The sequence below is a fragment of the Schistocerca piceifrons genome, chromosome 3, assembly GCF_021461385.2.
Source record: "Schistocerca piceifrons isolate TAMUIC-IGC-003096 chromosome 3, iqSchPice1.1, whole genome shotgun sequence".
In the NCBI taxonomy this organism is placed as follows: Eukaryota; Metazoa; Arthropoda; class Insecta; order Orthoptera; family Acrididae; genus Schistocerca; species Schistocerca piceifrons.
This window is the reverse complement of record NC_060140.1, coordinates 384,015,345-384,029,136: the sequence shown is the minus strand read 5'-3', so window position 1 is coordinate 384,029,136 and position 13,792 is coordinate 384,015,345. Positions and strand designations below refer to the sequence as shown.

At 38.7% G+C, this 13,792-nt stretch overlaps 1 protein-coding gene across 2 annotated transcripts in view; it reads right to left on the bottom strand.

Moving 5' to 3' along the window:
* The window catches only part of LOC124790017 (eukaryotic translation initiation factor 5B), a 434,617-nt gene that overhangs the window by 114,135 nt on the left and 306,690 nt on the right, over positions 1-13,792 (bottom strand). For both annotated transcript variants that reach the window (XM_047257568.1, XM_047257567.1), the window contains exon 19: positions 12,356-12,451. In XM_047257568.1, the coding sequence (XP_047113524.1) occupies positions 12,356-12,451 (96 nt within the window). The remainder of the gene's footprint in view (positions 1-12,355; positions 12,452-13,792) is intronic.

Genomic DNA, 13,792 nt, shown 5'->3' with positions numbered 1-13,792 from the left:
CAGTTAGGCATCTAACATGGCCAAGTTTCTCTGAAATTCAACTGAAAACCAAAACAACGAGTGCTTTATAAAAATGGTCCACAGGTAGCAATCTACGGGCTTTCTCAGAATTACAGTGAAGAAATCGTGGAAAGAAAACAGACCACATAGCTACTACCTGAAGCTGTAAACAAAAAGAGCATCTTTTTGTCTCATTCAATTAAGTCTTTATTCCAGAATGAGTTCAAGTCTCGGTCCGGCACACAGTTTTAATCTGCCAGGAAGTTTCATAAGTCTTTATTCTTATACATTTATGATGAATTCACTATTTCTTGTGGACAAATGACTTGTGCTTTAGAAACATCACTTGAATCACTGCCTTTTTTGACAAAAGAACACAATTACGCATAAATTTTCAACTTAATTACGCATTTAGCTTCAGCCCCCAATCATTTCAGCCCATTCTCTGATTTTCTATTACTTATGTTTCACACTATTTGAGAAATTACAGATATGGTTAAATGTGTGCTGGAAGCAACTAACACACTGAACACAGTATGAAGCGGACTGTTTGTCAGACAACAACAGATACCTAGGCTGGATGTTAAAGAGTGATTGTAAAATGTAAACTTTTGCAGCTGGAAATGTCAAAATTAATCAAATGTTCCAGGCTGCTATGGCATGGTCGAATGTATTTCACCTTAAACCCGACATTTCATCCTTGTCCGTGCAGGACATTTCAAGGGGGATGGTAGCTTTAGATGCCACATGTTTTGAATACACGAGTGCAATTGGCCCTTGTCAACTGCCGTCATCCACTGTTTCTATCATCCCATGGTACACATCATCTTCAGTACCGGAATCCAAATTTCACTCAATTTCACACCCTCCTCCTTCCTATTTCACGGCAGCAGTTGACAATGGCCAATTATGTTCATAGATTCAAGACACAATGTCATGCCACTGCGTGGAACCTCATGGAAGCGGAATTTTTCTGTAATCAGTAGCGAGCCACGGTGTGAATCTGAATTTCAACAGAGCTACGAACTCCCTTGAAAACGATCTCCACAGATGGGGACAAAATGCGAGTTTTAAGCTGAAATCCATTCAACCACGCCATAATAGCCCAGAACATATTGTTAATTGTAAAGAGCGATTGTTAGCCCCTCCAGTTAGCCAGCTTACAAAAGTTTTAGCTACACATTTTGGAGAGCTTTTGTGAAATAGCAAATCTTTTTTCACAGGAATGTTTCTTCAAGTAACATAGTTACAAAACAAAAACATTCTTCTTCTTCTTCTTCTTCTTCTTCTTCTGCTTTTACGGCCTCATTGGACCACTTCAGTCAATCATTTCTGGTCCTCTTCTTTGGTATTTTCCCCTTCTGAGTGGCCCAGTATCTCTTCATTCGTTCCGATGCTTTTCGTCGTTCCTTATCTGTAAATACCCTTTTCATTGTATGTCGTTTGTCAATTTTTGGTTTAAATCTTATTGCTGTTCCCTCAACTTCTTTAAATTTGGCGTTTTGTTCTGCAAATCATCCAGAGTTATTTCCAGTTCTTCCATATCCTCTCTTATTTCCTTAAGCCATCCTCCTTGTTGTTTCAAATTCCAGAGTTTCTCAATAATTTTCCTTGATAATCTGGTTTCTGGTGTCCTCAGAATGTGACCACAAAAAGAGATCCTTTTCTTTCGTATAGTATCAGTGATGGGCTCCAGTTCTCTGTATACCACTTCATTTGGAACTATCCGCCATTGCCCAGCTTTTTGATATTTCTTATTTATGCATGTTCTAGCAATTCTTCTCTCTACTTTTAAAATTTTGTCAATTCTGTTTTTCTGGGTGACTTTAAAAAGAGTTTCACTTCCGTATGTAACCTCTGATTGAACCACCGTCTTGTAATGTTTTAATTTTGTTTTAATTGATAGACTTTTTTATTGTACGTAGACCATGTTAGTTTTTGAGCTTTTATCATTTTATTAGTTCTTGCTAGCCATGCAGGTTTCTCGTCCAATTTATGTGTTATAATTTCACCCAGGTATTTAAATTGTTTCACTATTTTAATTTCCCTATTGTTCACTGTGATGTGATCTATTACAAGTGGATCCGTTACCATTATTTCAGTCTTTTCAAATGATATCTGGAGTCCTAATTTTTGTGCTATATTTTGTAAGCTTGTTATTTGTTTCGTGGCTCCCTGAATATTATTAGCTAGTAATGCTAGGTCATCAGCAAATCCCAAGCAATTTAGGTTTATTTTATCTTTCTTAGTTCCAATTTTAATATTCATAGGATTTTCCTTGTACCATTCTCTCATTACATATTCAAGAGCACAATTGAATAGCAATGGTGATAAACAATCTCCCTGTCTCAACCCTGTTTTAATCGTAAATGGTTCAGATATTTCTCCTCTAAATTTTACTTTGGAATTGGTGTTTGTTAAGGTTAACTGTATATTTTTATTAATTTAGGATGAAGTCCAAAATTCCTTAATATTTTCATCATTGAAGATCTATGGATGCAATCATACGCCTTTTTGAAATCTACAAAACTGTTGAATACTAGTGATGTGCATAACTAACAAACTGAAAATTATTGGTTACAAACGGTATCTGTTAAGCGAAGTTACTTACAACCAATTGTTGGTAGCTGTGTCCACAGATAGGCTACTACAGATCAAAACTAATGTATTTTAAATATATAAGGAAACATGCTTTGGAAGATGATTACTACTGAAAAACATTAGCAGACAAATTTCCAAAAGATGCTCTCTGCTTTATCTGACAGGTATCCGTCCAGATACAAAAAGTAATGTAACTAAATGGGTAGAAATAATCCATATAGTGTGAGGATACAATTGGTGATTAGCCACAATTAAGAATTATCCGGAAGTATATGTCTGGAACAAATTTAGAGTGGAATGAACACCTTTCTCAAGCATCTGGTGGTCTTACTTTTCAACTTTTTTGCTAAATTTGGCTCCAATCCAGTACTTGTTTTGACACCTGGCATCTTTTCTTCAAGCGACACAACCTACCAACTGCCATTTCATGGTATTCACTCTTGCCATTATATCAGTGGCCTTTGTTGCCAATCTGGTACCAACTGCTTTCTTTCTGTCTTTCTTTGTGTAGCCCAACATCAACGTTTCCATTCCTCTTTGGGTTATAATTAGTTTTCTAACAATGAATTCATTTACTGTCTATGCCTCACAGCCATAAGTTATTACTGGCAGTATACACTGGTCAAAAATTATTTTCTTCAGCTTGGCCAATATCTCAGACTTCAAAACTGAAGAGAATCTTTCATAATATTGTCAGCCTAATTTAATACGTCAAAATATTTCTGGTTTTAGGTCTCCTTTGAGATTTAAAAGCTGATCTAGAAAGATACTCTGTGATCCTTTGCAGCTGAATACTTTCAACAAATGTATTTCCCTCCTATGTCCAGTCATTCATCATGATCTTCATTTTACCATAGTTCAATTTTAGACCAACTTCACAGAAGACTAATGCAAGTTCACTACCCAGTATTTAAATTTCTTCGAAATTATTTTCAAATAGAACAATATCAGCAGTAAATCTCAGGTTCTTTCATCTCTTTCTCGGAACTTGGATTTCCTTTCTTTTCCAATTAAATTTTGACACTACTTTTTCTAGGACTGGTGAACGTAATTTTGGGTATACAGAGTCACCTTGTTTTACACACTTTTCAGTAGGAAATTCACTGGGTTCTTCAACAACACTCACAAACACAGTGGACTTTTGTCCATATTATGATACTGTATCTCTGTTCTATTCCTCGTTCTCTCAGATCCTCAAACGCAAGTGGGTGACTTATCAAACCAAATGCCTTTTCAAAATATATTAAGGCAATGCAAAGAGGCAGATGGTGCACATTTATTCTATTACTTGTTTCCCCATAGAGCAAAGATATGATCAACTGCACCAAACCCCTGTGGAACCCAGTTTGCTCAGTGGGTTGCGACATGACAAGTGTGGTGCTCAATCTGGTACTCAAAATACTAGCACAAACTTCATTTGGCATTGACAGAAGGCTGATAGAGTTATGTCTTTGGTACTACCTTTCTTGTGTATTAGGATAATTCTGACTTTATTCCAATCTCTTGGTAATTTTCCACTGTGAGAACAACTTGAGAATGTTTTAGCTAAATACTTTGCAGAGTTCTCATCACTCAGTTCTAAAATATCAACTGAGAGGTCATACCTATTGGGAGCTGTTTTTCTTTTTTTTTTCCTTTTTTTTTCCAACTTGTCTATAGTATGTTCGTCTTCTGAGGGGAGTACTACTGGGATTTGGGAGATAGAAGCTTCCAATTCATCTAGGATTAAGGTATCATCATTGACTTTACTACAGATGTTACTACACAAACTCTCAAGATATTCGAGGTTTTCTTTCTTATCTGTAATTCGGCCTTGATCTGTGTCTAATGCTCTTTGCTCATTCTTTTCAATCATAAGCTTCTGCTTGGCTATTGTGTCTACATTTACTTGAAATTCAAAATGAGTTTTGTGAATTACATCCCAGAAGAAGAACAATGTGTGTTCATGAAAAACAACAGTGCCATTTAAGTGATCTCTGCAATAACAACAGTGCACAAGAAAATGCGGAAAAGGATAAAAGCATCACCCAACTCTTCCTCGACACAGAAAAAGCCATGTATCAAAATCCCACATCTGGGAAGGTCTAGAGAGAGGAAATGGACCCAAGGCACTAACTGAGAAAGTAAAGCTGCTCTACACAAGATGTGGCAGTTGTGTTCGAGTATGAAATGAGGAAGCACTTGGTTCAAGATAAAATGTGTCTTGTCTCCACTGCCCTTCATAGCTGTGATGGAAGATATCATGAAAATGATAAAGGAGCAGTATTGACCTGCACTGAAAGAAACTGTGTTCACTGATGATGATGATGATATAAGCTGGGGAAGAGACAAATAAAGTCCAAGGAAAACTGAATATATGCAACAACATTTGTCCTTTGGGAGAACTAGATGTCACACGAGATAAAACCAGCCATCCTCAGCACCCATTATTGTCCTATCTTGATCTATTCACTGGAAACTTGTGTACCTGCAGAGAGGGATGGGGGGAGGAGAGGGCGGAAGAGAGGGAGGTGGAGGGGGGGGGGAGGGGGAGGGGGAGAGATAGAGATAGATAGAGAGAGAGAGAGAGAGAGAGAGAGAGAGAGAGAGAGAGAGAGAGAGAGAGAGAGAGAGAGGGAGGGAGAGAGAGAGAGAGAGATTCAAGTCGCTGAAATGAAGTTTTTTTAGATTCATACTGAAGTAAAGGAAAAAGGATAAGGTGAGGAGTAACTGAGCAGAACAACACATGCAGGCGAATAAATGAGCAGAACAGCTGCAAGTATAAAACATTATGTACTGGGGAAACTCCCCCAACCTATATTAAGATGGTGTGATCATGTGAAACAGATGGAAGATATCAGGATACCTCAGAAAGTTCCTTGAAGTCTGAAGACCTTTCATACAGCCAAGGTGTAGAAGGATCAACATAGTCGAGAAGTGGCCTCCTTGGCCTCCTTTGGAAAGCATCCATGAGGAGAGCTGTATTGGAAGAGGCTCATTACCAGCAATTGAAAAACTGGAGCTGTGACCTAGTGGTGGTGGTGGTGATGGTGGTGGTGGTGACGGTGATGATGATGAATACATCCCATACAGCTTCTTTATTGTCTTATACAATACTCTCACTCTATTTTCTGTTCCATTTGTATTTATCGAGTCATTTCTTATTAGTTTTCTTCTGGAAGAGAAATATTTTGAAGTTCTCAGCGAATTTAATTGACTCGGTCTATTCTGCTAGTGAATCAAAATTTTCCTGCTGAAGAAGCATACCTTGTTTCTGACCTACTTCCACATCAAAGTCACCTATTATTATTTTGTAGTGCGATTTAACAAGCCTTGCAAATTCTGCCTAAGGTCCCTTCTATATTTGTGATATTGTTTTTATCCTTCTTGTTTACAATGAAGCTTTACCTGAATTTCTTCCCTAGTTTGTCCCTTTGCAATAAATTGTCTGGACAGGAAGCTGTATATCTATTATCCAAATATTTACCTCCTGCATAAAAGTGTGCAGTAGTATGTGCATGCTATTTTGGAAATGTCTGTCTGGAAGTATAAATCTGTGTTCCATAAAGGCTACAAATCCAAAAGTATTAAAGGCAGCACTGAAGCTTAATGGCAGGTTCTGAGTTGTGCCTGCGTAGTTCAGTTGATAACAGCACTGCCCATGATAGATGAGATTTTAGAATTAAGTCCTGGTATGGACACAGTTTTAATCTGTCAGGAAGTTTCTATTCATTTGTTATCTTCATATACTGCATGGCAACAAATTGCAAGAGATGAACATGTAAACAACCCGATATTACATTTTACTGTAGTGTGAAAGTTTATGTGACCCTTCACTAAAATCAAATCAACACAGTAGATGACAGAGTTCATTAAATATGACCTGTTGTGTATATTGATAGCACTGTATCACAACATCATTTGCTATCTTCTAGGAATTTTGCTATTGTTGATCTATTAATAAACAATTATTGGTTGCTGATAGAAAGAGAGAGTGATTATGGAAGTAATATTTCAAGCACTTCCTTCATCTAGTGGTTTTTATCTTCAACACTGTAACATACTCATGTCTCAACAACAACTTACTGTATGTTGCAAATCCAATACAGTGAAAACATATAAATAAATGTGTATACATATTTGAAACTTCAGGTTGTACATAAAGTCTGGAAACACTTTCAATTATTTATTGCACAAGAAATAAACATTGTACAGATGTCATACATACTGCATTTTGAAGACAAACCCTGAAAGTGTTGTTGTGTGTGTGGGGTTGTTCCCCCCCCCCCCCCCCCCCCCCCCCCCGATATGCAAATATGAGTGACCCGGCAGACGCCAATACGGTAATCGAATTCTTGTTATACCTGTCCCAGTATGGCATCGTTGATTCTCTCCTGGAGCTCTGCTACATTACGTGGTAGAGGTGGTACATACACCAGATCTTTAATGTGTCCCCACAGAAAAAAGTGAAATCTCGTGATCGGGGAACTCCAACACACAGAAAGTTCACTCTGCACCTGAACTCGCCATGTTTGCGACTAGTGCTATGAGCAAATTACCAAACTACGCTGTGACGGTATACGTGGAAAAAATAACTTTCAGAGTTTCTCTTCAAAATGACGTATGTATAATATCTGTATAATGTTTGATTCTTGTGCAATAAATAATTGAATGTGTTCCCGGACTTCATGTACACCCTACATTTGTTACATCACTCCACATTACTTCACACAATAATGCAGGTAGTTGAGACTAATTTTCTCTAGACAGTATCTGTATTCATCTACTGTATACATCACTCCTTCAAAAATAATTACTGGTTCATAAGTCAGAATGAGATTTCTTGTTTGCTAAGTCTTTCAGTAATATCAATATCTTGAACAGATTCTCCAGCATTTTGAGGCATGCATAGGATTTAAAAAAGCAATAACACTTCCAATTATACTTATCTGACATGTTTGTTAACAACCAGTAATTAAATCTGACAACAATTAATCATGCCAATGTAGACATTTGCTTATTTGTCAGTTTGTGTTGGATAATAAGAAGTCACCTGACACAGAAACATTGATTTACAACTCAGTATGGATGAAAAACATTTCATCAGCACTCTATTCTTGTGACTATCATTAGTAAGAGATTCCCTACTAAATTCTTTGCAATTTCTCTTTAGTTTTTTATGTAGTTCTCTCATATTTTAATTTCTCAATTTACACTGCCTGTGAAGAAACATGAAGTATACATCAGAGGAGTGGCAAACAAAACCGAGCGTCACAGGTTGGCAGGGAATGCAATATTGGCAGCAATCACAGAATCAAGTCACATTGACAAATAACTTGTTATATGAGTCACACTATCTATATGATGTGGCATCCCCTCTGGGTTTGATGCATCCACTGATAGAGATGGGAAGTGTGTCATTAATTCCTTACATCCTCTTCTGAGGCAAGCTTGTGCACAAGTGTTGTAACTGGTCCTTCATATCGTCAATACCAGCACTGGGATACAGTTAACATCAAAGACGTCACATGTTCTACATCTACATCCATACTCCGCAAGCCACCCAACGGTGTGTGGCGGAGGGCACTTTACGTGCCACTGTCATTACCTCCCTTTCCTGTTCCAGTCGCGTATGGTTCGCGGGAAGAACGACTGTCTGAAAGCCTCCGTGCTCGCTCTAATCTCTCTAATTTTACATTCGTGATCTCCTCGGGAGGTATAAGTAGGGGGAAGCAATATATTCGATACCTCATCCAGAAACCCACCCTCTCGAAACCTGGCGAGCAAGCTACACCGCGATGCAGAGCGCCTCTCTTGCAGAGTCTGCCACTTGAGTTTGTTAAACATCTCCGTAACGCTATCACGGTTACCAAATAACCATGTGACGAAACGCGCCGCTCTTCTTTGGATCTTCTCTATATCCTCCGTCAACCCGATCTGGTACGGATCCCACACTGATGAGCAATACTCAAGTATTGGTCGAACGAGTGTTTTGTAAGCCACCTCCTTTGTTGATGGACTACATTTTCTAAGGACTCTCCCAATTAACCTCAACCTGGTACCCCGCCTTACCAACAATTAATTTTATATGATCATTCCACTTCTAATCGTTCGGCATGCATACTCCCAGATATTTTACAGAAGTTACTGCTACCAGTGTTTGTTCCACTATCATATAATCATACAAAAAAGGATCCTTCTTTCTATGTATTCGCAATACATTACATTTGTCTATGTTAAGGGTCAGTTGCCACTCCCTGCACAAAGTGCCTATCCGCTGCAGATCTTCCTGCATTTCGCTACAATTTTCTAATGCTGCAACTTCTCTGTATACTACAGCATCATCCGCGAAAAGCCGCATAGGACTTCCGACACTATCTACTAGGTCATTTATATATATTGTGAAAAGCAATGGTCCCATAACACTCCCCTGTGGCACGCCAGAGGTTACTTTAACGTCTGTAGACGACTCTTCATTGATAACAACATGCTGTGTTCTGTTGGCTAAAAACTCTTCAATCCAGCCACACAGCTGGTCTGATATTCCGTAGGCTCTTACTTCGTTTATCAGGCGACAGTGCGGAACTGTATCGAACGCCTTCCGGAAGTCAAGAAAAATAGCATCTACCTGGGAGCCTGTATCTAATATTTTCTGGGTCTCATGAACAATAAAGCGAGTTGGGTCTCAAACGATCTCTGTTTCCGGAATACATGTTGATTCCTACATAGTAGATTCTGGGTTTCCAAAAACGACATGATACTCGAGCAAAAAACATGTTCTAAAATTCTACAACAGATCGACGTCAGAGAAACAGGTCTATAGTTTTGCGCATCTGCTCGACGACCCTTCTTGAAGACTGGGACTACCTGTGCCCTTTTTCAATCATTTGGAACCTTCCGTTCCTCTAGAGACTTGCGGTACACGGCTGTTAGAAGGGGGGCAAGGAGGAGGAGGAGCTTAGTGTTTAACGTCCCGTCGACAACGAGGTCATTAGAGACGGAGTGCAAGCTCGGGTGAGGGAAGGATGGGGAAGGAAATCGGCCGTGCCCTTTCAAAGGAACCATCCCCGCATTTGCCTGAAGCGATTTAGGGAAATCACGGAAAACCTAAATCAGGATGGCCGGAGACGGGATTGAACCGTCGTCCTCCCGAATGCGAGTCCAGTGTAAGGGGGGCAAGTTCTTTCGCATACTCTGTGTAGAATCGAATTGGTATCTCATCAGGTCCAGTTGATTTTCCTCTTTTGAGTGATTCCAGTTGCTTTTCTATTCCTTGGACACTTATTTCGATGTCAGCCATTTTTTCGTTTGTGCGAGGATTTAGAGAAGGAACTACAGTGCGGTCTTCCTCTGTGAAACAGCTTTGGAAAAAGGTGTTTAGTATTTCAGCTTTACGCGTGTCATCCTCTGTTTCAATGCCATCATCATCCCGGAGTGTCTGGATATGCTGTTTCGAGCCACTTACTGATTTAACGTAAGACCAGAACTTCCGAGGATTTTCTGTCAAGTCGGTACACAGAATTTTACTTTCGAATTCACTGAACGCTTCACGCATAGCCCTCCTTACGCTAACTTTGACATCGTTTAGCTTCTGTTTGTCTGAGAGGTTTTGGCTGCGTTTAAACTTGGAGTGAAGCTCTCTTTGCTTTTGCAGTAGTTTCCTAACTTTGTTGTTGTACCACGGTGGGTTTTTCCCGTCCCTCACAGTTTTACTCGGCACGTACCTGTCTAAAACGCATTTTACGATTGCCTTGAACTTTTTCCATAAACACTCAACATTGTCAGTGTCGGAACAGAAATTTTCTGTTTTGATCTGTTAGGTAGTCTGAAATCTGTCTTCTATTACTCTCGCTAAACAGATAAACCTTCCTCCCTTTTTTTATATTCCTATTAACTTACATATTCAGGGATGCTGCAATGGCCTTATGATCACTGATTCCCTGTTCTGCACATACAGAGTCGAAAAGTTCGGGTCTGTTTGTTATCAGTTGGTCCAAGATGTTATCTCCACGAGTCGGTTCTCTGTTTAATTGCTCGAGGTAATTTTCGGATAGTGCACTCAGTATAATGTCACTCGATGCTCTGTCCCTACCACCCATCCTAAACATCTGAGTGTCCCAGTCTATATCTGGCAAATTGAAATCTCCATCTAAGACTGTAACATGCTGAGAAAATTTATGTGAAATGTATTCCAAATTTTCTCTCAGTTGTTCTGCCACTAATGCTGCTGAGTCGGGAGGTCGGTAAAAGGAGCCAATTATTAACCTAGCTCGGTTGTTGAGTGTACCCTCCACCCATAATAATTCACAGGAACTATCCACTTCTACTTCACTACAGGATAAACTACTACTAACAGCGACGAACACTCCACCACCGGTTGCATGCAATCTATCCTTTCTAAACACCGTCTGTACCTTTGTAAAAATTTCGGCAGAATTTATCTCTGGCTTCAGCCAGCTTTCTGTACCTCTAACGATTTCAGCTTTGGTGCTTTCTATCAGCGCTTGAAGTTCCGGTACTTTACCAACGCAGCTTCGACAGTTTACAATTACAATACCGATTGCTGCTTGGTCTATCAGGGACAGATATAGGGATCTCGCTGGCCAAGGGCACACCTCACAGTTCACATATACATGTGCAGTGTGTGGGTGAGCACTGTCCTGTTGAAAAATGGCAGCACAGGATGTAACACTTGAGGACATAGTATGTTGATGATGTATCACTCTGCCACCAGAATTCTCTCAGTCACTATCAGCTATGACCAAAAGTCACATCTGAGGCTCTCCAAACCACATTACCATTGCTGTGACCCTCCAAAAATTGGAAGAACTGAACCTCTCCCCGGGTCGCCACCTTACCTGCTGACAATGGTATCCGGGATAATAATGGGACACTAATTCCCTAGTCCAGTTCCTGCCAGTCTCTGACCAATGATGTAGGACAAAACAGAATTTTGCAGAGAGTCCATTACTTGTTTCGGATGAAAGATACAGATGTGCTTGGTGAACAATATAGTGATCCTTCATTGTGGTTGTCAGACATGGTTGACTGGAACCTTGGCAATGGATATCCCTGTCCTCATATTCACCTTTAGTCCAACATCAAGCCACTGTCATATCTGAATGACCCACAAATGTGAATATTGCACTATTTGACCAGGCAGCCCAATGGAGAGCCACAATGAGATCTCTTTCAAACTCTATCTGTTGCTGATGCTGTCCACTCACACTAGTATGTCACAACTCTGTGTTCTTCATAGTGATCACTAAATGCCCGGCCTGGTAACAACACTAAACAAAAACAACACTACGGCACTCTGGCTTGTCTTCTAGTGCTCACAGAGAATTTTAACTCTAATCATTTACAGACACGCCAATGGTGTGTATGTCTATGAAGCTACAATTATGCTTTTACTTTTTTCCGGGCTGTGCATATTAACCTAATCCAGATGACTAAAAGACATGTTTGTGATATTTTCAATACAGAGAAACATTACCTGAGATATTCTTTGACAAAAGGTGTCACTTAAATACTCATCCCTGAGGGAACATAAAAAATGAAACAACATTATTTTTGAGTGAAATAACACACTTACCTTTTCTATCATAAAATCTGGTCATTGTTCATAAAATTACCACAAGTATGAAAAATTCTCTCTAGATCAGTTCATCAAAGCAATATATATCAACAGAAACACAAAAATTTCAACTTTCACCACACTATACGCTATTCATGTCTACAATTTCAGATGTTAAGTACATAGTATGCTACTCACATCTTTACTTGGTACACATATAGGAGTTCCTTCTTTGACAATTCCTGCTTCAACCATCACACCCATCACAATAGGATCGCGAGAGTTGAATATATACTGTAAAAATAAAAACAAAAGTTCAACATAATTTGTAGAGATGAAACAATAAATTCCAAGACCTACATTATATCAAGATTTAATCAGAAGTATTCTCAAGGAACAGGAAACTTAGCACAGATGTTCCACAAATTGGACTTATATCTTCTTGCATATACACTGATTACATGTACCAGGAAATAAACGCCTATCAGTAGTACTAGAGTAACCAAAAAAGAGTACAAAATATGTATTTACGGTTACTAACATCTAGATAACTATGTCATTGTTTCATAACCTCATTTCTGATACTGCTGATCGTACGGGAAGAAATAGTTTATATTCAGTTTGTAAGAAAGGCATGAAATTTATCTTATGTGACAATTTTAATGTAATTGCAACAATAGAGTCAGTGGCATTTCCAACTGGACTACATGGAAACAGTAGTACAAACATATTTAAAATACTCATAGATTTTTCAGTAGCTGATGGACAGACTGTTGGATCATAATTAGAAAATGTTAACATAGAAAGGAATTGATTCATAGAAATATCACAAAGTAGTAAAGACAGATTTAGAGCTATGGGTGCCCTTCCAATGCAGAAATTCAAAACCAATTTTGATGGGCATACTCTGACAATATTTACATTATGAACTGTCTAAACAACAAATATGTTTCTATGCACCTTTATCTCTTTCACTGACAGTTCTTTTCCATTTAAAAAAATTGAAAGCAGAGCAGCAGTACTAATAGGCAATCAATCTGAATAACTAATGACATTCTAATATCATGCAGTAAGAAACCAAAACATTATATAAGTATGAAGGACAGTGACAGCCCAGTCACAAAATTTTGCTACAAACAATACTGCAAATAATGGTACCTACCAGAAAAACATTAAAACCATGTAGTTTGTTCTGCATGAAGTACTAGAAGATAAAGTGGGTGCTAAACATGTTACAGCACTTCTTAGGCAGAACGAAGCTGGTAGTGATCCAACACAGATGAACAAAATATTAAACAAACACTTCCTGACAACAGTTGGCAAGCTGCATCAAATTATTCACAATTTTTAAATCCAAGCAAGGAAGAAATTGAATCTAATTCATTGAAGAGTAAGGAATTATATGTACGTGGTGAAATATTGAGTACACTTATGAAGGCCAATGAAGCATACTTAATGCTGTATTCCATCACTGAGTAAAGTGTCTTTCAAGTGAAACAAATAAATTTAAATACTCTGAAGTGAAACCACTTTACAGAAAGGGAGACAAGGATAATGTTAACAATCATGAGCCAAATCCCTTGTTATCAGTACTTTCCAAGATATCTGAGAATGTGATGTATAAGATTAGTATCA